Genomic DNA, 27,786 nt, shown 5'->3' with positions numbered 1-27,786 from the left:
CCTTTTCTGTGTAAAAGTTTTTAAGTTTAATTAGGTCCCAATTTGGTTGTTTTTTTTTTTTTGCTTTTGTTTCCTTTGCCTTTGGAGACAGATCCAAAACAATATTGCTACGATTTATGTCAAAGAGTGTTCTGCCTATGTTCTCTTCCAGGAGTTTTATGATTTCAGGTCATACATTTAGGTCTTTAATCCATTTTGATTTTATTTTTGTATATGGTGTGAGGAAATGTTCTAATCTCATTCTTTTGCATGTAGCTGTCTAGTTTTCCCAGCACCACTTATTAAAGAGGCTGTCTTTTATCCACTGTATATTCTTGTCTCCATTGTTGTAGATTAATTGACCATCGGTGTGTGGGTTTATTTCTGGGCTCTCTATTCTGTTCCATTGATCTATGTATCTGTTTTTGTGCTAGTATCATGCTGTTTTGATTACGCAGCTTTGTAACATGTAGTCCGAATCAGGGAGCATGATATTTCCAGCTTTGTTCTTTTTTCTCAAGATTTCTTTGGCAATTCAGGGTCTTTTGTGGTTTCATATAAATTTTAGGATTATTTGTTCTAGTTCTGTGAAGAATGTCGTATTGATTACATTAAATCTGTAGATTACTTTGGGTAGTATAGACATTTTAATAATATTAATTCCTCCAATCCAAGAAAATGGAATGTCTTTCCATTTCTTTGTAGCATCTTCAATTTCCTTTATCAGTGTTTCGTAGTTTTCAGAGTATAGGTCTTTCACCTCCTTGGTTAAGTTTATTCCTAGGTATTTTATTCTTTTTGATGTGATTTTAAATGAGATTGTTTTCTTGCTTTCTCTTTCTGATAGTTCGTTATTAGTGTATAGAGATTATCTGTAAGAGCAAGAGATTTATCTGTATTAATTTTGTATCCTGAAACTTTACTGAATGCTGCTGATGCTTTTCATAAACCAGATTCAAGTGGAGATTGAGCCATGTAACTCAAAGAACCCGATATATCCCCTTTTCATTTTAGAGTTATCTGCTGCGTTCCGTGAACCTATTTGCTAAATCACTTAGCCACAAATACAAGTACGGGTTGATTGTTAACACTGGATGATAGCTGATTGGAGAAGAGTTTCTCTGGTTACCAGATGTTGCTAAGAGTTATGAGGACATGCATGAAATGTGAACATAGCACCTGTTATCATAACTCATTTTGATCCCCTCAAATTTTCATCTTTCATGATTATAGATGATCTCATTTATTATATTTCTAGCATGTTCACAAAAAAGAAGCTCTGGTTAATATTGATCACCCAAAATCTATTTATCATTGTTTAGGGAATGTGGTTTGAATCAGAGATAAATATATATAATATATTTCAAGAGAAGAACAGTATGAGCCTGTATTTATATGACAACGATGATTGAACCTAAAGCTGTATAACATGACTGATGGGTCACAAAGTTTCATTCCCATGCTTTCCATTCCCAGCCATATGATTCCATTGGGGAAAGCAGAGGAGACCGAGGTCAAAACTACATGGTCTGGTTCTTGGGTGATCGGCCTTAAAGCACAGGTGAAGCAAAAGTTGGGTCAGCCAGAGGAACATAACAGAAGCACTTTGAAATATAATAATTGTTATGGCTTCTACTGCTTCTGCCATCACTGCTGAAAAGTTGATGTCTTTTAAAAAGATGATGTTGCTTTTTAAAGATATTTACAGTGATACCAAACAGTAATGCCTACAGCAACATTATTGTTTCAGACAAAAACAAAATAATTAAGCACTGAGTTTGATACATTTTTAAAAATTTATATACACACTATTCTACCTTTTTCAAAATAGATACATTTTAGCCAAGATGTGAGAAACAATTAACTAAAATGGACCAGTTGTACTACAGATTGAAAGAAGAAACCTGTCCAAGTAGAACATCCAAAAAATATTATCCAGAAGGAATTTGTTGAAGTGACAGAAGTGAATTCAAGAAATTAAGCTAACTGTCACTAGACATCAAGGAAAGTATAATTACTTTCAGTTTCGTAACTCTTAAGCAGCCTGTCTCCAATTTCTCACTTCCAGAACAACTTCCGTTTCTCTTAGAAAAGCAACTTGCTTTTATTCCCTCCCTTCTTCCACCTTTGCCTTCAGCTAGTATGTTGTCATGCGTCATATGGGTACTTGAGCTAAAGCAGTGAAAGATATGATCCTTGCCTTTAAGACCCCATCAGCCTTGTTTAGAGGAGAGACAAGGAAACAGAAGTGTTGTGTGCTGTGGGAAGAGCCATGATGGAGTAAGCCTAGAGCATTAGGGAACACAGAAGAGATCCTTAACCTGACCCAGGGAAAATGTCAAGCAAGGCTTCTCTTAGAGGAGGGACCAGTGAGCTAAATTTGGAAGGCTGGGCAAGAAGGAATTAGGGGAAGGCTACATGGTATAATGCTGTTTGGGGAACCTCAGGTAATTTATTTTACCAGGAGTGTAGGGTATAAGCTGGGAGTGATGAGAGGCAAAAAGTGGTAGCAGAGGCAAGGGGTCAGGAACGGTCTTGAATAGCATGCTAGGAAGTTTCTATCTTATGCTAAACCTGTCCTTAAATATGCAGAGATATTAAGGTCTTGCAAAAATCATCAAGAGGCAAACCTCCTCCTGTAGACGCAGATGATATCTTAATTTAATCTGTTCCTGTGATCCCTCTGAGGATGGTTTTAAAACTCGTGGTTTTAGAGCTCAAGGACAGGCTATTTATTTATTTAACATCTTTTTTGGAGTATAATTGCTTTACAATGTTGTGTTAGTTTCTGCTGTATAACAAAGTGAATCAGCTATATGTGTACATATATCCCCATATCTCCTCCCTCTTGCATCTCCCTCCCACCCTCCCTATCCCATCTCTCTAGGTGGTCACAAAGCACCGAGCTGATCTCCCTGTGCTATGCAGCTGCTTCCCACTAGCTATTTTACATTTGGTAGTGTATATATGTCCATGCCACGCTCTCACTTCGAGGGACAGGCTATTTAAACCACAGTAAACATTTGATAAAGGTGGCTAAACTATTAACATACAATTATTAAATATCTATCTAAAATAGAAAAAATCAAGGAATACCTTTGACATCTTACATTTCTCATGAAAACCCACAACTCAGTCTACATTTAATAGTCTTATCATCAAGACAGTCAGTTTTGTTGTCACTCACTCATGAATATCTTTCACAATAAAGCTATCAACTGAATTCTAAGGTATGAATGTATTAATTTGTTTCCCTTCTATGCATAATTTCAGTCTGTTGCTCCCCTCCATTGGCAGTAAGTATATTCTTCCTTGTATTACAGATATTTCTGGGTAGATTTACTTCCCTTTGCTAAATTAAAATTCCTTCAGGGTAAGTAACATGTCAATTTTACTTTGTGTTCACCAGAACACCTAGAACAGTGCCTTCCAGGTAGTAGATGCTCAATAATTATTTGAATGAGTTAAAGCAGTGGAATATTAGAAACTGTGGAGTTTCAAGGCCAACTAACTACATTATATTGTTCATAAGAGATTATATTGATCCAAGGTAGTTGGGATTAGATCATTTTGAAAGAGAAGAGATTAATTACTTTAATACACAGGAACACAAATTTCAAGTTCATTCTCCGTGTCATATCTGAGAAGGAGGGTAGTGATGTAGAAAGAGACTTGTCATCACCCGTATCACCTCCTCTGAGAGGTCTTTAGGCAGCATTCATTGCTTATTTCTTATTATTCCCATAGTATTTCTCTGTGGTCCTTAGAGAGAGATTGTCTTAATCATCTTTATGACACCTAGTGTTCAAAACATTTTGTTGAATGAATGAATACATGATTGGCTATGTGACGAATCAATTTACATTTTGAGCTTGAGTTTACTCTTTTCTAAAATGGTCTAACACCTTGACGGGGTGACCTTGAGAGTCCTGCGCTCGGAGTGGCAGGTGACGTTGTTGAGGACGTCATCTGCCACTGGCCTTGAGCTGGCTCAAGGTCCTCGCCAGCTCTGACGTGCTGTCCTTCTTTGATTTCACTATATACACATACGTATTTTTTTCTGTTTGTTGCTTTAAGAACTAACCCTGCTCAAGAGTATTTTCTTTAGCTAGTTTAAAAAGAAAAAAAATATTTAATAAGTATGTGGCCAAATGCAGTGCTGAAGAGACAGTCATCATATAGCTTTATAATTTTTTTTCCTGCTTCTGAGTGTCATCTGACAATGCCGATAGCCTTATTCTGTTGGGTTTCTGCTTTGGGGTATGGTTTGATTGCCTTGGTTTGTCATGGGGAAGAGATATTCTTAAGGAGCTACCTCTGTGTAAGTGAACTCCTGGAGAAAGTGAGTTTGCCTTTCGATCAACTGTATCACCCAACAGGAAAAAAATAAAAATAAATAAAATGGTCTAACAATTCTACTTCAGGGAACATTCAGTAATGAAAGTTCTTAAAATCAGTGATAAATGTACACAATCTTTGCAGGGGAGAATTGGAGTGTAAATAAATAAATGGAATTGTGGAGTATTAAGTGAATATATAGAAACATTTGCTAGGATGACACTTTTGTAACATAATATAATGGATTTTGGAGCCAGGCTGCCTAGGTATGAATCTGGTCTCAGACATTTATTAGCTCTGTGACCTTGGGCAGTTACTTAACTTTCCTGTGCATCTGGCTTTCTAATCTGTAAAATAGAAATAACAATTATATGTACCTCACAGAGTCCTTGCTTTATCTAAATGAGTTAATACATGACTAGTGCATAGAACAGCCAAGCACTCCTACGTTCTAGCCATCATTTGTCATTATATGTGCATTTAATACTGCACTCGCCACTCTAACATGACCTCAGTGCTTTTGTTCATTTTCATACTTGCTCCATAGATTTCAATAAACATTTGTTGAATAAATGGCAAAAAAGTGCTTTGCACATTGCAAATGGACATATTCCATGTTAATATTCCCAAGATCATCCTAAAACCATTTGGGTCAATTTACGTAAAAGAAAACCAGAAATTATAAAGTGACTAGCTGGCTAAAGTTCTACTTATGGGTCTAGTTTATATATCTCTAAGATGGACTCATCTCAGAAAAAGTAAGAAATGGTCAATATATAAAGTTCCTCCAATTCCTTGTTAATCAAAGGCTTCAGATACATTCCACTTTCAATCCCAAACGCCTTCTTGTCCAGTGTTTTTTTTAGCTTTTCAAATTGTGATGTAAAACCCTGCTTTAGGTACTTGTGATTTTAAACACCTCTCAGTAACATCACTGATCAACCTTGTAACACGGAGGGAGTTCTGGGGACCAGATGCAACAACTTTGAAGAGGCAAGGAATAAGCCAGAGCAGTAGTAGGAGGCAGCAAGTATGAGGAGCTGAAAATTACATCACCCTATTGTCCCCATCTTCATGGCATTTGAAATCTTGGACAGGACCTGAACTAGGAATCAGCTTGCCAAACTGGGAGCCACCAGAAGTTATCTCAGGTAATGTTTAGGAAAAGACACTGAAGCTTTTGGTCTTTTAAAAAACTAAACCCAGAGGAAAATTGAATCTCTGCAGATAGTGGAGGTCAGTGCTCTAAATAGAAGCTGAGTTAAGTTTTGCATCCTTGGTAATTATAAAGGTTCTGACCAAACTCATTCTCCAGCCTTGGGATTCGTGAAAGGAAATGTTCAGGGTGCTACAGTGGTTTTTGTTTTCTTTCTTTTAATGTTGATTCTCTTCAAATTAGTCAGGAAGTAAACAATATTACTTATTAAACATCTTTGTGAAACAGCACGATATAAGAATTATGCTGCATGATTCATGGTTCCTGCTAAACATATTAATCTCATAGATATTTTTAAAGGAATCGAATGTGCCAAGTCTTGATATCATCTCTGTTTGATTTGGTGCAGCCTGCTTGGGATCCTGTGCTTCACAAGGGAAAAAGGAAAGATATTTATTAGCATCTTAGAACACAAAACCTAAGCAACTCCTTACTCTTTCCCAAGCCAGGGCCAAAAGAGCTGATTCATCTCCTCCTTGTCTGCTTGAGAACTGAGTGGTGCCATATAAAATAGTCAAGAAGAGCTAGAACCCAGAGGGAGAAACTATTATCCTTGTGCCTATATCCTTGTTTATTCCAGTCCACTCATAAAACCTCTATTTGACCTTCACACAAGGTTTGAAGAAAGAGGGGGATGTGAAGGACAAAAACCTAAATGTAAAATATGAATTCCAAAGGCATTTATGTGGAGGCCACAGTGTTCTTGCTGGAAATAACCTGTTCTGTACCATGTGTGCAACAAAGAGACTCCTTCCAGACTGGATCCAGTATATCAGGTTCCTTACGGATCTGGTAAATACACAAGCAGTCAGTTCTATTCTGGGGGTAGATTAAGTGAGAACAATGATACTTAGATCATTTTCTATGTGGGAATAAGAGAAACAAGCTTTGCATATGATTCAGACAATCACAGACAGTATAATCTTGAAAGAGGTCTCTTCTTAAAATTAAGAAATTTAACTATATCTGTGTCTGTAGATTATTCCCATTAGGGTTAAGTTAGGATTAAGGGTAAGGAATAAGCTCTCTTACAGCATCCAGCCCATCTTACCTATGGTAGATCTTTGTAAATATACTCGTTGAGCTAATGAAGGAAAGAAATCACTCACCTCCTTTCTACTGCTATAGTTCTCTTAAATGTGATACATAGAGCAATTCATAAATACTTTCCTGACACTTTGATATTTCTGAGAAAAAGCTCTGGAAGAAAATCTGGCTATTTTAATTCTAAGTTATGGGTTATACTGGTCCGTGATCTACCACCTCCTCCTTCTAGTGAATGTTTAGCTCTTCAATTTATTTCCGTGCCATTAGGAAATGATACTTTTATGATAACCTTCAGGAATAGGGTGGAGTCACATCACACATGCGTTTAATGTACACGTGGCTTTAGAATCTAACTCCTATGAAGATGAGACCAGTGACCAAGGATCTGAGAGTAGCAGCTGTTCAGTGGGGACACAAGGAGAAAAAGCCACGTAGGATGAGCGACAGGCAACAGGTGGCCGTGCTCTTCTCAGTGATTTTTCAAAGATGTGTCTGATCAATCAAGATTTAGAGTAAGAACCGGCAAATATTTTCTGAGTACTTACTACATTTCCACCGTCGTGCCCTTGTTACTTTCATATGTTTTCCTTCTTTAATTCTCAATAATAAACATGATATTTATTAAGGTTATAATGGCTTAATATTAAGATAGAATGGACTTAAACTTACAGGCAAGAAAAAGCACTTTTGAAGTCTGTATCCCTTCCCCATTCACAGTAAGAACTTGAGAATTATCTTAAAGAAAGAATGAAGTGAATGTCCTGACATCTAAGTATAGATTTATCCTTATTTCTTCCTTTATCCTAGCTCGGTGACTCTCAGTCCTAAGTGTGAGTATGTATTACTATAAGCATATATTAAACTTTAAGCATGACTTAAGGGAGTTCATGATTATTTTGACTACACCAGATTTTTACTTTAGGCACTGGCTTTAAAACTAACCCTTGACTAACAAGGGACTCCAATTTATTCAAAATAAGCAATAAAATTAAAAATATAAAACAAAATTCCAGAAACAGTGGTTATTGCCTAGTGGTGTTTCAGTGTGTTATGGAAAGATCCAGGAAGCAATTCAAATCATCTTTTCTAACATCAGCATCTTGAAACATTTGGCTCTGTTGCCAACTGCAGGAAAGAAAAAGGATCAGATAAGGAAGAGTTCTTCAGGTTCAAAGTTTAATAAAGCTATCTTTCTTTTACAGTCCTATAAACATAAGAGAAATAGCTCAATCTTTCTCTGTATCCTTTCTCACCTGTAAGAAGGAAAAGTAGACACTGTTTACAAAAAGTAAGTTTTTAAATCCTACCTTTTCCACCTAAGATTAACGGTCTTCTTGGAAATGCCCCTCTCTCATAAGCCTGCCATAGAAATCCTTTGCTACATAGCACCATAGCCCAGGATTTAAGAGCAGAGCCCTCGGGGCCAGACAGATTGAGTACAAATACCAAATCTGTCCCTTAGCACAGTGTGACTTGGTGAAATTTATTTAACTTCTCTGAGACACAGTTTTCTCATTCATATAAAGGGGATAATTTCTTGCTGCCTCCCATGGCTCTTAAGAATAATATGCCTGGAACTCAGCAGACGATCAGGAATATTTGTTGACAAAATGAAAAGTAATTGTGAAACACGAAGTAGAGAAGAAGCACATAGTTCTCATTAAACTGTAGTGATTATTCATATTACTTCCTATCATCTACTAAATAAATGGGAATGAATTTGCTTTATACACTCTCAGTAAATGCAGATTCAGAAGACATGAGGACATTGGTGGGAATACAGAATCTCAACATATGAGTCATATGACAGTATCTGAAAGATTTCATTTGTAAATTCAAATTTTGTCCAGTTCCAATTCTGCCATTAAAACTCACTCCCTTTGGTGTGGAGAAAAGGGAACCCTCTTGCACTGTTGGTGGGAATGTAAACTGGTACAGCCACTATGGAGAACAGTATGGTGGTTCCTTAAAAAACTAAAAATAGAGTTGCCATCTGATGCAGCAATCTCACTCCTGGGCATATATCCAGACAAAACTATAATTTGAAAAGATACATGCACCCCAATGTTCATAGCAGCACTATTTACAATAGCCAGGTCATGGAAACAACCTAAATATCCATTGACAGATGAATGGATAAAGAAGATGTGGCACATATATACAATGGAATATTACTCAGCCATAAAAAAGAATGAAATAATGCCATTTACAACAATGTGGATAGACCTAGAGATTATCATACTAAGTGAAGTAAGAAAAAGACAAATATCATATGATATCACTTATATGTGGAATGTAAAATATGACACAAATGAACTTATCTATAAGACAGAAACAGACTCAAAGACATAGAGAATAGACTTGTGGCTACCAAGGGGCAAGCGGGGTGGAGGAGGGAAGGATTGGCAGTTTGGGATTAGCAGATGCAAACTATTGTATATAGCATGGATAAACAAGTTCTTACTATATACACAGGGAACTATATTCAATATCCTGTGATAAACCATATATATATATATATATATATATATATATAATTGAATCACTTTGCTGAACAGCAGAAATTGACACAACATTGTAAATCAACTATACTTCAATAAAGTTAAAAAAAATAACAACAACTCACTCCCTTCAAAGGTGGCCAGGTGCAGAGGTATGTGTGCTGTTACACAGGTCCCACGGCTGTAACCTCTACATTTGGCTTAAACTGTGTTCCCTCAGCATCAACCCAGCCTTGCTCCCCTCTCTGGTCTCTCTCAGTTCTCAGTGGTAGTCGACTCACAAGAACATTGCTCTCATTGTGGGGTCTTCCTAGTTGACCTGGTGGCCCCTGATGAGCTCACTGGCTTCCACTGTAACAACCCAGGAAGGCTAGGCTTCACGCCCCTGCTGATGGTGGCCCAGTCAAGCTTCCTGGGATAGGACTGTTCTTCAGAGTGGTGTGGAGCACCCTGTAAGGTGGCTTCTTCCAGTACAGCCAGAGGGCAACGTGGCAAGAGCTCCCTTGCTGTTCATCTTCTCTTCAACTTACCTAACTCATCTCCTGCTCTCCAGGCCCAAGTTCACAGATAGGCTATCAAGAACCCATGAAGACCATGGCACTCTGATCTCTCTTTTCCTCATATTGCCACAGTCTTCTTTTACTGCTTTTATATCATATATTCCCCCTTCTTAATGCCAACTAGGCCTTAATGGCCAAAAGGATAGCTCCTCTCTACTCTGTGTTCATTCTATAAGCTTAATCCCCCATACCTGGTTGTTGATCTGCTAATAAAGGAAGAAAATAAAGAAATTAAAAAATCTTCTCTCAAGACAGTATCTTGGTTTGCAAGGTGATGTTTCTTTTTGCATAATCCTGTTTTACATGTCAGAAGCTAAATATTACCTTGGTCTTAGTCTTTGCACTGTTTCAGAACCAAATTCCAATCTTTTCTATAGACAGACGGATGCCTTGGATGGAGCAGGCAGAAGATCTTTTACTCAGAAAGGCAAGGGACAAAAGTCCCAAAATTTTTTGAATACTTCCCCATGGTGTTTCCGGTTCAAGGTGCAATTTATTGGGAATTTTTTTAAAAGAAGATTACAGAGATGTTCAGGTTATGAAAGTCTGCATAATATTTTTAAAACATCTCATCCGTTAGTTGTATCCAGTACAGAATGTGCAAAAAATAATCCTGGCTCTCCAAATTTTATATAGTTATAACTGTGTTATATAGGTACATTCTCAATGTAAACCATTTTGGTAATTTTATGGGGTTGACATTTATCTGTGCTGAACTAAACTATGATCAGTTTCCCTAAACGGAGCCTTAAAGCTACACAGCTATTTTCTAAGACTCAGATTGTTGTTTTTGGTTATGATCAAACCAATAAATTGAACAGGCTGGTTTAATCTCTAGTATTTTGTGTGCACATTGATGTAGACTTTAAACTAGATGAGCAGAAAATGAAAGTATGTTTTCTTTGGCAGGCATTTGATGTACTTGGAAGAGTTGAAGCTTACCTTAAGCTCCTTAAATCAGAGGGTTTAAGTCTGCCTGTCTTGGCAGCGAGGCATGAGGAATTACACAGAGAAATTAAAGACTGCACAGCTGATGCTTTGCAGGAGGGACAAGCCTTAATCAACCAACTAGCCTCCTGCAGGTAAGTGAAGTCTATTCCTCAGTGTGACAAGCTTTTTCACAGTTTCCACAGTCTGTTAAAAAATAAGTTGCATGATTTTTTTGTCCCTACTTCTGATGTTTTACTGCATTATGACATGGCTTAAAAGTATCTATTGAATTTTGGTCAACAGTAATTCTGAACACAGCATTGTGCATGCAGAAGTGAGGCTATATTCTGACCTGAGGACCTGAAGATGCTAAAGCTTTCTTTCTATGAGTTTCTGAGGAGGGAGGAGGGAAAGAACAAAAGGAGAGACAGAACTTTCCTTCTGTATACTTTTTATATCCTAGCATCTCCGTGGGATTTCTTCCTCCCTTTTAATTCGTAAGCCTTGAGTCTACTCTGTCCCTTTTTTCCTTTCTGGAAAAAATAAAGTTCTAGAATGCCCTTTCATTTATGAGCTTGATGGCTCACCAAGCAAAACCCTAAGTAAAAGATGACATTATTATTAATTAATAATAATTACATTTTAAAAAATTGAGAGCCCACCACATGCTTGGCACTGTCTCAACAGCTTTAGAAGCATTATCCCATTAATCCTCACAGCAACTCTACAAGGCATAGAATATACTATTAATGTTCTCTTTTTACAAGCAACTGAGACACAGAGAGGTTAAGTAACTTGCAAAAGGTCATGCAGCTGGTTAGTTAGTGGCAGAGCCAGAATTTGAATTCAAGTGCATGGATCCAGATTAATGGTCTAGTGCATCCTAGACCACCTGCTCTTAACCAGTGTGCTAGGGTGGGTTGTTTTTATGAGCACATTCAGTGAGTATATCAGTGTGATATACTCTGGTATATCTTAGAGATGGGTGGGAATGAGGAGAGAGAAGGACCTTGAGAAGCAGAAAGAGAATGCAGTGAGAACGTATGATCAAGAATAGGGATTGGAAGACAAAATGGAGACGACAGAAAGAGCAGATGATGGAACAGATACTGACTAGGAAGAAATGATGACAGGGCTTATGTTTTGACAGAGAGAGACAAAAAAAATTCTGCAAATGGGGTAAGCCCTGTTTTTATCTTCCATATCCACAATCCCCTTGAAACTCAAAGACGTTCAATTTGAGGAACAATGAAATAGGTCAAATGTGGTAAAAATTATTTTATTTCTGTTTAAACCCTCATTCTGCTCTATTTTAGACATGCTTACAAGTGTTGATTTGGTAAATTTGGGTTTAGGGAATTTTCAGAAGATAATCTGAGTCCAGACAGATACATTTAACCAGGGCTTGTGATGGTTGCTATGGGACCATGCAAAGTCAAGATCAGAAATAATCCAAGATATTCCAGCAGGAGCTAAAAAGCTGAGGCTATGAAAAGGGCAAATAATTCTCACCTTTGGAAAACTAACAATAGCTGTAGTTACTAAGTTTCCCTACTTTGGCTCCATGTCATGCATCAGGTAATGGTGTGTCCGCTCGGCTCTAGGAGAACCAGTGTGCTCATGTCTGGCCCTATGGGTATGAGAGCTCCTTTCTCCCCTCCCCTGCTACAGGTCCAGTCTTCTAGAATGTATAAGAATCTTGGACCAGGCAGAAGATATTCTATGGGGTCCCTGGACTTGTTGTGCCTGGACTCAGTGTACCTGTTTGACATTGATCTGAGTCATGTGATGATGGATTAAGTGGTGATGTCTCCAGTTGTAATTGGTCTCATGTCAGTTTAGTAAGTAGGTCTCAAAGCACAGATACATACTGTTTCTCTGTTCAGGCCACTCTTTACTTGTGGTACTTTCCCTGACCTTAGGCAGTTTCCTTTCATGCGTGGGTGGATCAGGAAGCAGCCAGAGACCCCTCCCCAGATCTGAAGATCTGTCACTGATATGCTGCCCCAGAAATTCTAGGTGCCTTGGCCTCCCCTAAGTCTGATCTCTGTATCTTCAAAACAGTACATCCTTTGGACTCTGTTTTGTTCCACTTCCCTGAGCTTTGGTCTGGAAATTACCTCCCAGACAGCAGGCTGATGCAATCGTAAGGCTCACCTCATTCATTTCCCTTCTCTCAGGGATCACTGTCCTGTGCTACCTGTCCTTCAATGTCTGAGTTGTTTAAGGCATGAGGGTAAATCCAGTCCCTGCTTCTTGACCAGAAACTGAAGTTCCGTATTTAGTTTTGATGCTTAAGTCTTAAGAGTAGGAAAGCTGGTCACAAGTTATTACTGCTAAACTTTATCCTGTTTGTTCTAATCAGTAATACTTTATTTTCAATACTTAAATATAAGAGAAGTGCTTTTATTTTACATTACAGTCTATTTTCAGGATTCTAGTGATTCTTTTTGGCCATCCATTTTGTAATGGTCGACATGTTTGTTTACTTAGCTAGTCTCATTCTTTTTGCCTTCCTTGCTCCTTCTAGTCTTAAATTTTACATATATATTGTTTTTCAAAGGGACATCTATAGTTCTGTTCGTCAGGTTGCAGACTGAGTCTTAATAGAAGAAGTAATAGTTAGGGACCATTTCAAGAAACTTGAATTAATGGTAGGTAACTGGATTAAAAAAAAAATAGCAGTGTGATTTCTGTCAACATCCTAGATATATGAGCATTCATAGTAGTTCCAAGGTGTTTGGTTGCCCTGAGATTTCACAATATTTTACAAATCAATACTATTTCCGTTTTGCAGGAGGAACTGAAGGTAAAGTGCAATTGTTACTTGGCAAAGGACATTTTTGATTCAGAGGGTAGATGTAGAATAGAAATCCATTAGAAGCTGAATTGAAACACATTAGAATCTCAGTCGCAAACCAGAGCCACACATAGTCAATGACCTCAATCCCATGCATACCATTTGGGACTTGCTTCCCTTCCTCATCTAATGATTTATCTGTTCAACGACCTGGGTCACTGCCATGGGAGAGAAGCAGAAGGAGATTTCAAGTTGCAGCCACAGCTGGAGTGAAGGTGGAGTTTAGAATAATGACAATGGAAATAAACATAAATTCCACAGAGAAAAGTATGTGTTACTGAACATCACAATGGCTTCCTAGACTTCTGAATGCCAGCCACACTACTAGGACACAAAACACTAAAATTCCTACTATCAGACATTTGAAAACTGGTGTGCATAAGAAGCTTAGGACTTAGTATCAAAGGAGTTTTATTTCATGCATTCTGAGAGCCAAAATAATGCCATGACTTTTAACTTCTCTGAACCTCAATTTCCTCATCGGTAAAACGGAAATATGCATTTTATAGAGGATGTTTTAATCAGATGCGATAACACCACTCTGGCATACAGAAAGCACCCGATAAATAATTGGTTCACTTGTTTATTTACCTTCTATACAAAGAGTTTTAAAAGCAAAATATTGAGAGTTACATGGTTGCTTCATATGACTACGGCAGAGTCAGCTGTACCAAATCATATTCATTTTCACTAACTGGGGAAGGTTATATTAGAAATAGAGCAGATAAACATTTATCTTGAGGTAATAAAGGTAAAATTTAGTACTGGGGCAGATAGGAATTTCAGAGACCCTTAGATCTAATTTTTTTCCGGTTAGTTAATAAAATAGGACTTCAGAAGTTCACATTTATCTAAGATGAAGCTTCCCAGTAAATCTGAGAACTTTGTAATTATTTTAGGAACAGATCCACACTGTTTTTCTAACCTGGAATCAAATACCTTTGAAATTGGAGCAGCCTCACAAGATAAATGATGGTTATTTACATGTTTCCTTGCCCTTCTATTTCCTCCCTAATGCTCAGGTGATAATTCTGAGTCATTGTTAAATTGTTTATTATCTTTTCAGAGTGTGATATCTGTGACATAACCTAAGTACACTTTAACATCAAAGGCATTTTAGCCCATTCGTTTGCATTTAGTTATGATGCAAGTTACCTATCATGGGATCTGATAATGGTCAAACCAGGCTTACAGTGAGGTTGAAAGCTCTGGATTCCGGCCCCCTCACCTCCTCTTAGGCCTTGCTTGGCATCATCTCTGAGCACTGAGTGTAAAGGTAGCCCAACGTTAACCCTGCTGCCAAGCAGAATAATGCATTTATTAAGCCACAGGAAGCTGTGGTGATTGGAAGTGCTGGGTCGGAGACCTTGTGTGAGGGTGAAGTTTTCCATAATTGGGCAAAAACGAGGAACCTCCTTTTTTGTGTTCTCAGTGAGCTACCAATTCAGAACTCAAAAACAAGGAAACCATAAACAAAAGACAACCTATGAACTGGGAAAAAACGTTTGCAAATAATGAGATCAACAAGAGCTTAATTTCTAAAATATACAAACAGCTCATACAACTCGATAACAAAAAAACAAACAACCCAGTCGGAAAATGGGCAGAAGACCTAGATAGACATTTCTCCAAAGAAGACATACAGATGGCCAACAGGCACATGAAAAGATGTTCAACATCGCTAATTATTAGAGAAATGCAAATCAAAACTCCAATTAGGTACCACCTCACACCATTCAGAATGGCCGTCTTTAAAAGTCTACAAATAACAAATGCTGGAGAGGATGTGGAGAAAAGGGAAACCTCCTACACTGTTGGTGGGAATGTAAATTGGTGCAGCCCCTATGGAGAACAGTATGGAGGTTCCTTAAAAAACTAAAAAAAAAGCTACCATATGATCCAGCAATCTCACTCCTGGGCATATATCCAGATAAAACTATAATTCAAAAAGATACAAAACTCAAAAACATAGAAGCACCCACTAAAACCAGGCTACTTTATAAAGTATTCATTTGGCTTTTCCTGTCCCTAAATTTAATTCAAGATTTACAGGTAAACTTGCTTCAGCATTGACTCAATTTCTGTTCCTGCATAAAAGACTGTTCCAGTTTTTTTTTCTTTTTTTTTTTTTTTTGCGGTACACGGGCCTCTCACTGTTGTGGCCTCTCCCTTTGTGGAGCACAGGCTCCGGATGCGCAGGCTCAGCGGCCATGGCTCACGGGCCCAGCTGCTCCACGGCATGTGGGATCTTCCCGAACCGGGGCACGAACCCATGTCCCCTGCATCGGCAGGTGGACTCTCAACCACTGCGCCACCAGGGAAGCCCCTGTTCCAGTTTTTATTCTACCTTGTTGTGGTAAACTTAAGCTTATAAACCTCATCCTGACTGGATACTTTGCTTTCATATAACCTTAAGTATTGCCCTTTTGCTCTAACATTTATTGTTATCCATTTAATGTTGATTTTTCATATTTTACAGAGAAATAGAAGCAGGGGTAAGTTGGGATTTTGCATTCTCTGTTCACGATTTTCATTTATGTTGACTACCACTACTTACCCTGTTTGATATTGTGAATGATAATGAACTTTAGACAGAGCATGGTTCATTCAGTCATTCATTTGCTCATTCCCAAAATATTATTGAGTGTGTTTGTAGATCAGGTGCTCCCAAGCATCTAATGTGATAGGTGAAGTGCCTGCCCTCATGCTGTTTATATTCTGGTGGGAAGAAGCAATCAACCAACAAATAAATCAACAGATGAGATGCACTTACACAGCAATGAGAACTATGAAAAAAATAAAAAGTGAAATGGGCTAGAGAGTGACTGTGGGGAGGGGACCATTTTAGACATTGTAGTCGGGGAAGGATTAAGGAGAGGAGCTACCATGCAAATGGCTGGGAGATGAGTGGACCTGGCAGAACAACAGCAAAGGTGTAGCAGAAAGAAGGACAGTGTGGCTGGAGGAGAGCGTGACAAGGGGAAAAGGCATAAGACAAGATAAAATAGTTAGGTGGGAGTTAGACTATGTCCAAGTGCTCGTTGGCAATAAAAGCGACGCTTGTGTGCTTTATCTACATTAACAAATTTTATCCTCAAGCCACCCTGTTATACAGATACTTCTATTACCATTGTCCGTGTTTTGCAGGTGTAGAAGCTGGGGCTCAGAGAGGTTCAAATAACTTACCTACTACCTGTCACACAGTGGTAAGGGGTGGAGTGATTGCAGGTCTGAGCTGCTCTGTTAGGTTGCTAGCTCTGTCTCCTTTCTTTCAACTTCAGTCATTAGCAAGGAGGCTGACCACTTAGTGAATGTGGATTTTTTTTTTCATTTTAACACACTTAAAATGTGCTGCATCTATCTTCTAATTTCAACTCAAGTCTCACCTTCCCTGCAAAGTTTTTCTTTCTTTCTGTTTATTTAAAACATTATTGAGCATCCATATGACATACCAGCACTGGGCTTCAAGGATGGTCAAAGATACATAAACCTGGCCCTGAGTCTTCAGAACCTTATTAATGGCCAGTAAGGGAATGACATGTCATGGGAGTGTGATCTAGGTCTGAGGAAGCCCTTGGGACAGTGGGTGTTAGGGCCACATCTTCAGAGAAGAGAGACACAATCCCAAGCTCCTGTGACCAGGATGGGTCAAGTGAAGGAGTGAGACTTGAGAAGACCACTGTTGAATTTGATAATCCAAGATGGGTGAAGGGTCTACATCTTCCAGCCAGGATGAACCTAATCAATACCCACCACACAATAGTTTTTTAATTCCTTTGTATTTGTCAGCTCTATCTCACTTTTTACTCTGTGGTGTTCTGACTCATAGTTGTTTGACTTGTGACAGCATCATCTCCCCATCCAGACCATGACATCAACTTGAGGTCAGCCTTCAAGGTCAACCATGTAGGAAGCCTCTTTTATGCTCCTTATCTCAGTATTTACATGCTAGGTGACTTGATTTGAAATGTTAAGGGGCTGGTGTGGCATAAAGGAAAATTTATGTCATAGCAAAAATATTTTAAAAGATCTTACGTGGAAAACAAACAAAAATAATCCCCACCCTCCAACAACATAAAACAAAACAAAGAAACAAAATCAGAAATCCCTTTGTATCAGAGTCATCTATTGTCACATTTTGTAGGAATTCTACCAAGCATTTAAGAACTTAAAATAACTTTTCTTAAAAAAGTTTGATGATATATTTAGATGGTAAATATCAGATACTGAAATTTAGGAAATTGCAAAGTTGAGTTATGACAGTGTTGACTCAGCCACTTTCCAAATATTTTCATGTTTGTATTAAGTTGTTCTCTTAAGGGGTTGAGCAAATGTCATAATTGCAATCTGAATCTGTTACCATTGTTAAGGCTTGTATAATTCTGAAACTCTTAGTATGGAATGCACCCAAAGTTTACCCTTTCTATTAAATGTAGGACTAATCCGATTAGGTTCTTGTAAAATATCTAGGAGTCACTCATTGCAATATGAATTTATTCATTTATGACACTGATGATGTGATGTGAAATAGCAAGGATCCCAGAGTAAGAAGGTCTGAAACTGCAGGGTCTACGGAGGAAGCCTGACTAAGGGGGCAGAAATCTGTGCCTTGGACAGCTGAGGGGGAGTACTCTCCAATGAGAGGGCTTAGAGAGGAAAGAAGAGAGGAGGAGATGTGAGTGGACAAATATATGAATAAGCTGCTCATCACAGTGTTGTTTATAATAGTGCAAACCTGAAAACCACCTAAATATTTTCAGAAAATAGGAAGCTGTTCCAATAGTTTAAGGGCAAGCACAGTATGGAATAATCTAAGCCAATATCAGAAGAGTGTTTTTGAGGAATATTTGAAGACAGAGAGTATCCTCACAATAAAATGTTAAGAGGATAAAGTAGGATCCAAATCACGTATATGGCATCTTACTAACTTTGGAGGGGAAGGGGTGGAAAGGACTGCCAAGAGAAAAACTTTTTGGAAGGAAATACATTAAAATGTATTTTTATATCTTCTAAGTTACCTCAAGAGAATATTTGTCTGGTTAGCTCTTACTGTGCCCCTCTTATGTGAGGATTTATGTCATCAATCAGGGAAAATGTTCAACAACTTAAATATTGATTTTCTGTTTTTCTCTCTTTTCTCTCCTCCTGTAACTCCCAGTAGAAGAATGTTGGAGGCTCCCAGTCTGTCTTAGATGTCTGAACTATCTTTCATATTTTTCATTCCTCTATCTCTTCGCACTGCATTCCCAATGAATCCCTCATATTGAGTTTTCTCTTTTGTTAATTTTCCCTTTGTTTTCAGCCATTGAATTCCTTTGTTTGTTTTCATAACTATACTGTTTTCATTTCTAGGATTCCTAACTCATTCTTCTTCCTATCCAATTTTGTTTTACTTCTGACTGCTTTTGCTTCAGAGTTTCTTGTTTCTTTGTTATGGGTGCTCATTTTTCCTTTATCTTTCTGGTGATGTGAAACATATTTATAGAGTCACTTTCAGATTGCTCTACTTATTTTCATTTCCGGTAGAGCACATTTAGCTCTTGATTGTTGAGTGTCTTTTCTTAGGATTCATTTTCCTCATGTGTTTTGAAATTTTAGATTGTCCTTCTGGATGGGAAGTGTTTGTTCTTCAGCTTTATTTTCCTTGCTTTGTTCTCTACTCTTTTTTTTTTTTTCCTCCTTAGCAGCTTTGCAATGACTTCCACCTGAACTCACAGGGTCTCCTGTCCAGAATCAGTCTTCTGCTATTTGATCAGGGTCACCCGAGCTCCCATAGAGCTACTGGGGCTCTCAGAGGTGCAGCCAGAAATCCAGGTTGGGGCACAGTCGGGGTTCCTGACTGCTCTGCTATGTCTGATTCCTTGGCTTCAGCAGCAGTGGACTATAGCGTTTTTCAAACTCCTTTTACAAGAGGGAGAATCCCATCCCTGTTACTGATTTCAGGGAGAATCCCAGCTATGGGACCCTTCATGTAGGACATGTTTTGGTCTCTCTGGCCTCATAGGAGTGGAACATGTGGGCATCTCTGCATGGATCTGGACCAGAACCCAGGAACCCTGTAGTTTCAGCCCCACTTACTACTTGCTGTTTCTTTATTGTCATGTGTATACAAGAGATACATGTGGGTGTGATATGTTTGGTGGGCAGTGATTCTCAACGTGTACAACTTAAGTCAGAAAAAAATTATTGTAAAAACATACATATCCCTTCCACAGTTCAAATGGCACTTTTTCAAAGTAGGGATGAAAACTAGATGATGGCGATTGTTTCCTCCAAAATAGAGATGATAAACATGAAGCGTTCCTGTCCAGAGATAAGGAAGATATTTTCCCCCATTTTCAAAGTATAGTTTGTCCATAGAGAGAAAGAAAAAAATGATCAGCTGATCCCTTCTGATGAGATAGAGTGAGCTGATGCGTGCTTAGCATCTGGTTCAGCTGCTAATCCAGATGGGCTCCCGATAGTAATTTATGAAAGGTTTGAAAGCAACTTGCTGCTCTCAGGAAAGAATCATTAGAACACATTAACATTGGGATGCTTGAAGAAGTCAAAGTCAATGTCAGGAATAATCTGATGTACCCCATGCTCATACTACAGGCAGGAACCATCTAATCCATTCATAGACAGGCAGCCCAAAGATCAAGCAGTATGTCCAGTGCAAGTTACAGAGCCACAGATCGTTAGGCCTAGAAAGCTGGTCCACTGGTAGCTCCTCTCCCACCCCATCAGGCAGCACATGAGCAATGCAGCTTCATCAGAGTCAGAACAAAATGCCCGGGCACTCCCGTCAACCAAGTTTCTGTTATCTGTCCCCAGTTCTTGTCCCATCATTTATTTAATATTACTGTGAAGTAATAGGACTGATTTCTGGGTGGCTGATGGAATTCTATTAATTTATTTTCAGTTAATGTAAGAATTGCTGGCAGAGTGTGAGGTCATATTTTTCCTTTGATCAAACCATCCGCATTTCAGGCTCTGAGGAAATTGGCAATATGCGTGCTATACATGTTTTTAAATGTTTTGGAATGTTCACAACAAATGTCTGGAATCAGTGTTTCAAGTTTCCAACTGAAAATGATAGAATAGGGCTGGTTGTAAGCTGCAGACTAGGTTTTCACCAAGGAGGTGTTAGACCCAAACGGTCTACGAGGGATTCCAACTCGCCCAAGAACCACCAAGAGTCGAGAGCCGCTGCAACACGCAAGAGGTTTATTAGGAGCTGATGCACCGGGGTTCCCTGAACCTCACGCAGGAGGCCGATGGGGAACCCCTAAAAGCGGAATCACATACTTTTTATAGGTTTATTTACTCATAGGGCGGGTATATTCTCACAATGATTGGGTAAATGTGGTGACTTTTGAATTCATTGGCTTAGGAACTTTTGTCCCACCTTCTGGCCGTTATAGTTGTTTGTTCATTGTGGCGGTTAAGGCGTATACCTGTTACGGGCAACTGGAAAATTACCCGCTGTCTGTAAAGTCCCCGTCAACTGAAAAACTCCAAGAATTGGTTTCGATAGGGAGAAGGAGTGGCGCACGATAGGGAGAAGAATTGGTTTCGATAGGGAGAAGGAGTGGCGCACGATAGGGAGAAGAATTGGTTTACGGGAACAAGTGAGGGGGTGGAAAGTCCCTAAAGGCCCCGCATTCCCCCCCTTTTTTTTTTGTAACTAATTTCAATCATGGAATTTCAGTTTCTTTTTGCGAGTTTTGGTATTGTTGCCTTAGCATTAAAACTTGTACCGTACTAATGCGTTCTCTAATAAAGGCTATCAGGAGATTCAGAATGCATGGTCCAAAAGTTAAGAGCAACAATAAAATAATGAGGGGCCCTAACAAGGTGGAAACTAAAGTAGTAAGCCAGGGAGATTTATCAAACCATGATTGGAACCACCCTTTTTGATTTTCCCTTTTCTGTTGTCTTTTGTCCAGGCGCTCCCTAAGTTTGTCCATAGTTTTGGTAATAGCCCCAGAATGATCAATATAAAAACAGCATTCTTCTTTTAGTGCAGCACATAGTCCGCCCTCCTTAAGGAACAGCAGATCTAATCCCCTCCTGTTTTGCATTACCACCTCTGAAAGCGAGGTGAGGGATTTTTTTAACTGAGTTATGGAACTTTTTAATGCCCGGAGGTCAACATCTACAGCTTGTCTTAAGGCATCATAATAGTGGGGTTGTTGGATGAGGGCTGTTGTACCTGTTCCTACCCCGGCTGCCATTCCTAGTCCTAGGAGTACAGCCAGGGTGAGTGTTATGGGTTCCCTCTTAAACCTTCCTCTGCCCTCATATTCATCTAGAAAGGATGAATCTGAATGATAAATGAGTCTGGGGACTAGCTGAACTAACACACAAAAATCGGTTGAAGCTTTAAGGACCTCTAAAGAAATGCAGGGGGTCAATCCTGTGTTACATGCCCACCATCCATCCGGAGGAGGGAGGAGATACTCTGAGCCCTGTGGGAGGCTTAAATTGGCACAAAGATGTCGGTGGGACGAGGGGGGTGTTCCTACACATGTACCGTTTCCTAATACTGAGGCCAGGATCAATTTACTATTTCCTTCTTGTTTCCATCGACATTGATCTGGAGTGTTAATATTATTATAATTAGAATTATATCCTATAGCATCATAATAAGGGGGAGGAGCAGCATAGCAAAGCCAATATGATTTGGTAGCCTCCGGGTTTGTGGCATTTAAAACCTCAAAAGCCGCCTGGACCAATGAGAGCATTCGGTCCCGGGGGGTCTTGGGCTTGATTGTCATTCCTTTTGGCTCAAAAGTTTGGTTTCTTATCTCTGGTAACGCTGTGGGAGGGGCCAAAGGTAGCAAAGAGTGCCCTATCTCAGGGTTGGGGCCTATAGGAACTGGAGTAGGGGTTTCAATTTTTAGTTTGATGGTCATTAGTAATCCATCATCATATCCTTCTTTATAAAACCTGATTCCCCATGAATGGCCATTTATCCAGTTTTTTATCTTTTTTTCCTGGTTCACTAAAAGAAATCTTAAGGGGATGGCACCATTTAGTACATTCAGGCCTATAAGTTAAGGGGTTGGTTGGGTGTGTATAATTGGCTGTCACCTTAATAAAGTCCCAGCCAGAGGTGGGCTTCCAATAGGTGTCTCCTGTGGTTTCATATCCCCAGCTTTTGCAATAAAAGTTTTCAGTTCCTCCACATTTATAATTAAGGGACCTGTGGCGATGGAACCCGGGGCATATGTAGAAAGCAGGAGCTCTGAGCCCAGTCCTCCGAATCCCGTTTTTGCAACCCTTTCCGGAGGAATCAGCTCTAGTTGATAAAATTTTTGGAACATTATGTTGATCATAATAGTCTTCTAAATCCCAACCGGGAGCCCCTATGGCCAGTTTACAAACATCAGGAGAAAGGTTTGGCCACCAGGTCCATGGGGGAGCGATATTGCTAACAGACCATATTACATCTCCAGTTTGGGAAATTACCTGCCAGGTTAAACGCTGGGGCAGGTGAGGACTAAAATTACTCACAGTCAGTAGGGGTAACAAAGTTAAAGTTATAAGTCTGATGATCGCAGAAGCTTGAGCTTGAGCGGGTTGCTGGTCTTTTGGGCTCGCCATTCCGATGTTGCAGATGCTGGTGCGGCCTTCACGTGTGAAGCGTGGATCCACGCAGCGATGCCGTCTACCTTTATAGCCGTGGGGGTGGTGAGCAGGACGATGTATGGTCCTTTTCACCGAGGCTCTAGAGTCTGGGTTCGGTGCCGACGGACGTACACGGAATCTCCGACTTGGAAGGAATGAGCCTCTGCTGGTGTTCCCGGTCGGTAAGCCTCTGCCAGCTGGGACCACACCTCCTTTTGGACCAACTGGAGTCCCAACAGCCTAGCATATAAGTCAGTGTTATTCTGGCAGTCAGGACTTAATTTTTCCCTTAGCGTAAAAAGAGGAGGTGGGGCCCCGTATAGTATTTCAAATGGAGTAAGATAATAGCGGGAGGGGGTATTTCTAGCCCGGAACAGGGCTAAGGGAAGGAGCACCGTCCAATCTGTACCGCCAGTCTCTATGGACAATTTAGTTAGGGTCTCTTTTAGAGTTCTATTCATTCTCTCTACCTGTCCTGAACTCTGGGGTCTATAGGCACAATGTAATTTCCAATCAGTCCCCAGGTATTTGGCCACACCCTGACTTACCTGGGCGACGAAGGCGGGACCATTATCTGATCCTATTACCTTTGGTGCCCCGAACCGGGGGAAAATTTCTTTTAAGATCTTTTTGGCCACCACACTAGCTGTCTCCTTCTTCGTCGGGAAAGCTTCTACCCATCCTGAGAAGGTATCTATAAAAACTAGAAGATACCTGTTACCGTACCTTCCAGGGCGTATTTCAGTGAAGTCGACCTCCCAATAGGCTCCTGGGCGGTCTCCTCTGAGCCTTTTTCCGACCTCAAGTTTTCCTTTATGGGAGTTTACCTGTTGGCATGGAATGCACTCTCATGCAATCTGCTCAGCTAATTTAGTTAGTCCAGGGGTATCATAACCTGTCTTGTGTAGTAGGGACACCATCTTTTTGGTTCCCAAGTGTGTCCATCTGTGAATCTGTTGTAGCATGGATTTTGCTTGTTGAGGAGATAATGTTACTTTAGTTATGGCTGGGGTAATTGTTCCCCTATCATTTGGTTTCCCAGGACTCTCATCTGATAGTTCTAGTATGATTTCCCGTAGAGCCACTTCTCGTGCCACCCTATCTGCCATGTTGTTGCCTCTTGTCACCGGGGTATTGTCCTTCTGGTGTCCGGGGCAATGAATGATGCTGACTTTAGTGGGGAGCATGAGGGCAGCTAGCAGTGCCACTATTTCTTCTTTGTTTTTAATTTCTTTGCCCGCCGAGGTGAGCAACCCTCTTTGTTGGTAAATGGCCCCATGGACCTGGGCGGTAGCAAATGCGTATCTACTGTCCGTATAGATGTTTACCTTTTTGTTTTCTGCTAGTTCCAATGCTCTAGTCATGGCGATTAGTTCAGCCCGTTGGGCCGATGTCCCTTGCGGTAATGTGGCTGCCCAGATGACCTCTTTCCCGTCTACCACGGCTGCTCCCGCCCGACGCTTACCTTCCTCTAGGAAACTGCTTCCGTCAGTAAACCAGGTAACGTCAGCGTTGGGGAGGGGCTGATCCATCAAGTCTGGTCTGCTACCGTGTGCTGCAGCCAGTACTTCCTGACAATCATGGATGACGGTAGTGCTTTTCAGGTCAGGGTCGGGTAGCAAGGTGGCCGGGTTGAGTCCTGTGGCTGAGGTAAACTTAATACGGTCTGAGTTTAACAGCAGGGCTTGGTAATGAGTCATCCTGGCATTTGTTAGCCATCTGTCGGGTGGCTGGCGAATTACACTTTCTAATGCATGGGGGGCTGTTATCGTTAGGTTCTGCCCCAAAGTCAGTTTGTCAGCATCTTTGACCAAAGCGGCCACCGCGGCGATTATTTTTAAACAGGCGGGCCATCCTGCTGCCACAGGATCCAATTTCTTTGATAGGTACGCAACCGGGCGATTCCAGGGGCCCAGTTTCTGAGTTAGTACTCCCTTTGCAATACCTTTATTCTCGGCCACGTACAGATGAAAAGGCTTAGTGATCCTTCCCCCGTTCCTTTTTTTTAGGGCATTCTCTTGCCCAATGACCTTTTTCTTTACAGTAGGCACATTGGTCCTTGTCTAATGGCCGCCTTCTATCCGTTGTTCACCCTTCCTGTCTATTTCTGTCTCTACTGTTTCCTCCTCTGACTACAGTGGCCAGTATCTTACTCAAATGTCTTTCTTGCCTCTTATCTCATCTTACCTCACGAGCCTCTTGTTCCTTCTGCTTTCTTTCTTCTCTTTCTTCTTCTGTCTCCCTCTTATTATATACCTTATCTGCCTCTTTTACTAAGTCCTGAAGGGAGAAACCTTGTAGGCCATCCAGCCTTTGTAACTTCTTTCTAATATCAGGGGCCGCCTGGTCAATAAAGGCCATTGCTATGGTGGCCTTATGTTCCTCAGAGGTTGGATCATAAGGAGTGAATCGTCTAAAAGCCTCCATTAAGCGTTCTAGGAACACGGTTGGCGATTCCTGGGGCCCCTGAGTTACCTCTCTTACCTTAGCCAAATTCGTGGGGCACCTGGCCGCTCCATGGAGACCCACCACCAGAGCCTGGCGATACATTTTCAGGTGCTCCTTACCTTCCGGGGTATTAAAGTCCCAATTCAGCCTGACGAGTGGAAAACCGGCATCAATCTCATTAGGCAACTGGGTAGGTTGTCCATTGGCGCCTAACACATTCTTTTTAGCCTCCAGGAGAACCCGTTGCCTCTCCTCAGTTGTGAGGAGAGTCTGGAGGAGCTGTTGACAATCATCCCAGGTGGGTTGGTGGGAGAAGACAAGAGACTCTATTAAAGCAGTAAGAGCCTGTGGGTTTTCAGAGAAAGTAGGGTTATGCATCTTCCAATTATAAAGATCTGCAGAGGAAAAGGGCCAGTATTGAAGGGGCCTATTCCCGTGGTTATCGGGGGGGCCATATTCTCTAAGGGGTAAAGCAGTAGAATCCGGGGAAAGGGAAACAGCCCTCCGGCTTCTGGTGCCCGCCGAGGGACCCCCCCTTTCTGCCATAACAGGTGGCCCTATTGGTGCGGAGGGTTGTGAAGTTGGGGGTCCTAGGGGCGACATGGGATTTAGGGCCGGAGGATAAGGAGGTGGGGAATCTAGAAGAAGCAAATCAGACTGCAGGTCAGGATATATCGCCTTTGGCGGGTCCGGGGCAGCAGATGACTTTTCCGTGTCTGGGGTTTTCTTCAGGGCCAATATCTCCGATTGTGCTGGAGCGCATGCAGACGTGCCTGTTGAGGAAACAAAGGGCCGGACCCACGGAGGCGGGGAGAGAACTAGATCTTCCCAGACCAGGATATATGGTATCTGGTCTGGGTGTCCGTGGGGTCCTGTGTTAAAGACCCTAGACTTGACTAGCCCAACCTTATCTAACAAAAAAGATCCTTCGGGTGGCCACCCTGTCTGAAATGTAGGCCACTCAGAGGTACACAGCGTTTGCCATTTTCCTTTCCTTACTTCTACCGAAAGGTTGTGGGCCCTAGCCCTAACTTCGGTCCAGTGGCTTAGGGTAAGAGAAAGAGGAGTCGTCATAGTTTGTCCCATTGTCGTCCGTCAAAAGAAAGATAATAGTACAGAAAAACAATAAAATTTCAAAAGACACACATTGATATTGCCGCCGCGAACTTAAACCCGAAACCAACTCAAATTCAGATGGCAGCTTATATAACCTGCCAGAACCAGATGAAGGGGAGACAAAATTTGTTTCTCCTTCCAGATGGACCACCAGGGCGTCCCCCGGGGCCCGTGGACACCAGCTTTCGGCACGTCTGCCTAGCCAGGAGTCCAATACAGATTCCACAGCAAGCCGGTTCGCACGGCTTTTTCCTAATGGCGGCTAGCAACAAACAAACGACAAACAAACAGACAATTGGGCTCGAGCCTACCTGATACCTCCGACTCCCGATGTTCTTGTGACCCGGGGGCGAGTGGGGATCCCGGACGAGCCCCCAAATGTTAGACCCAAACGGTCTACGAGGGATTCCAACTCGCCCAAGAACCGCCAAGAGTCGAGAGCCGCTGCAACACGCAAGAGGTTTATTAGGAGCCGATGCACCGGGGTTCCCTGAACCTCACGCAGGAGGCCGATGGGGAACCCCTAAAAGCGGAATCACATACTTTTTATAGGTTTATTTACTCATAGGGCGGGTATATTCTCACAATGATTGGGTAAATGTGGTGACTTTTGAATTCATTGGCTTAGGAACTTTTGTCCCACCTTCTGGCCGTTATAGTTGTTTGTTCATTGTGGCGGTTAAGGCGTATACCTGTTACGGGCAACTGGAAAATTACCCGCTGTCTGGAAAGTCCCCGTCAACTGAAAAACTCCAAGAATTGGTTTCGATAGGGAGAAGGAGTGGCGCACGATAGGGAGAAGAATTGGTTTACGGGAACAAGTGAGGGGGTGGAAAGTCCCTAAAGGCCCCACAGAGGAATGGAGAGGGAGAGGCCCTGGGGTTAGGAGTGTGACAGATATACTCCAACTGGGAATCAGGTAGAAGGAAGGGATTAATGCCTGATCAGACAGAGATGATCTAGCTGAGGACAGAGGAAAATAGGAGCTGGCTAGGGTAAGCAAGATAATTGAGAACTTGTTGTACTAAGGATGCGGTCTAAGCCACAAATAAGAAGGGAATGCATATGGGACAGGCAATTCAGTCTGTCCCTGTAAGGCTTGAAACAGTGGAGGGAAGTATCAGTCAACCTAACTATGAATCCTAAATCATCGAAGAAGAAATTGGGCAGTCTTTG

The 27,786-nt window shown here is 40.9% G+C and overlaps 1 protein-coding gene across 1 annotated transcript in view; it reads left to right on the top strand.

Moving 5' to 3' along the window:
• Positions 1-27,786, top strand: part of CCDC141 (coiled-coil domain containing 141) — a 209,784-nt gene that overhangs the window by 116,031 nt on the left and 65,967 nt on the right. The window contains exon 8 of the mRNA XM_065880955.1: positions 10,551-10,723. Within this exon, the coding sequence (XP_065737027.1) occupies positions 10,551-10,723 (173 nt within the window). The remainder of the gene's footprint in view (positions 1-10,550; positions 10,724-27,786) is intronic.

This window comes from Phocoena phocoena, chromosome 7 (genome assembly GCF_963924675.1).
Source record: "Phocoena phocoena chromosome 7, mPhoPho1.1, whole genome shotgun sequence".
NCBI classification, from domain to species: Eukaryota; Metazoa; Chordata; class Mammalia; order Artiodactyla; family Phocoenidae; genus Phocoena; species Phocoena phocoena.
This window is presented reverse-complemented; position numbering and strand designations above follow the sequence as displayed.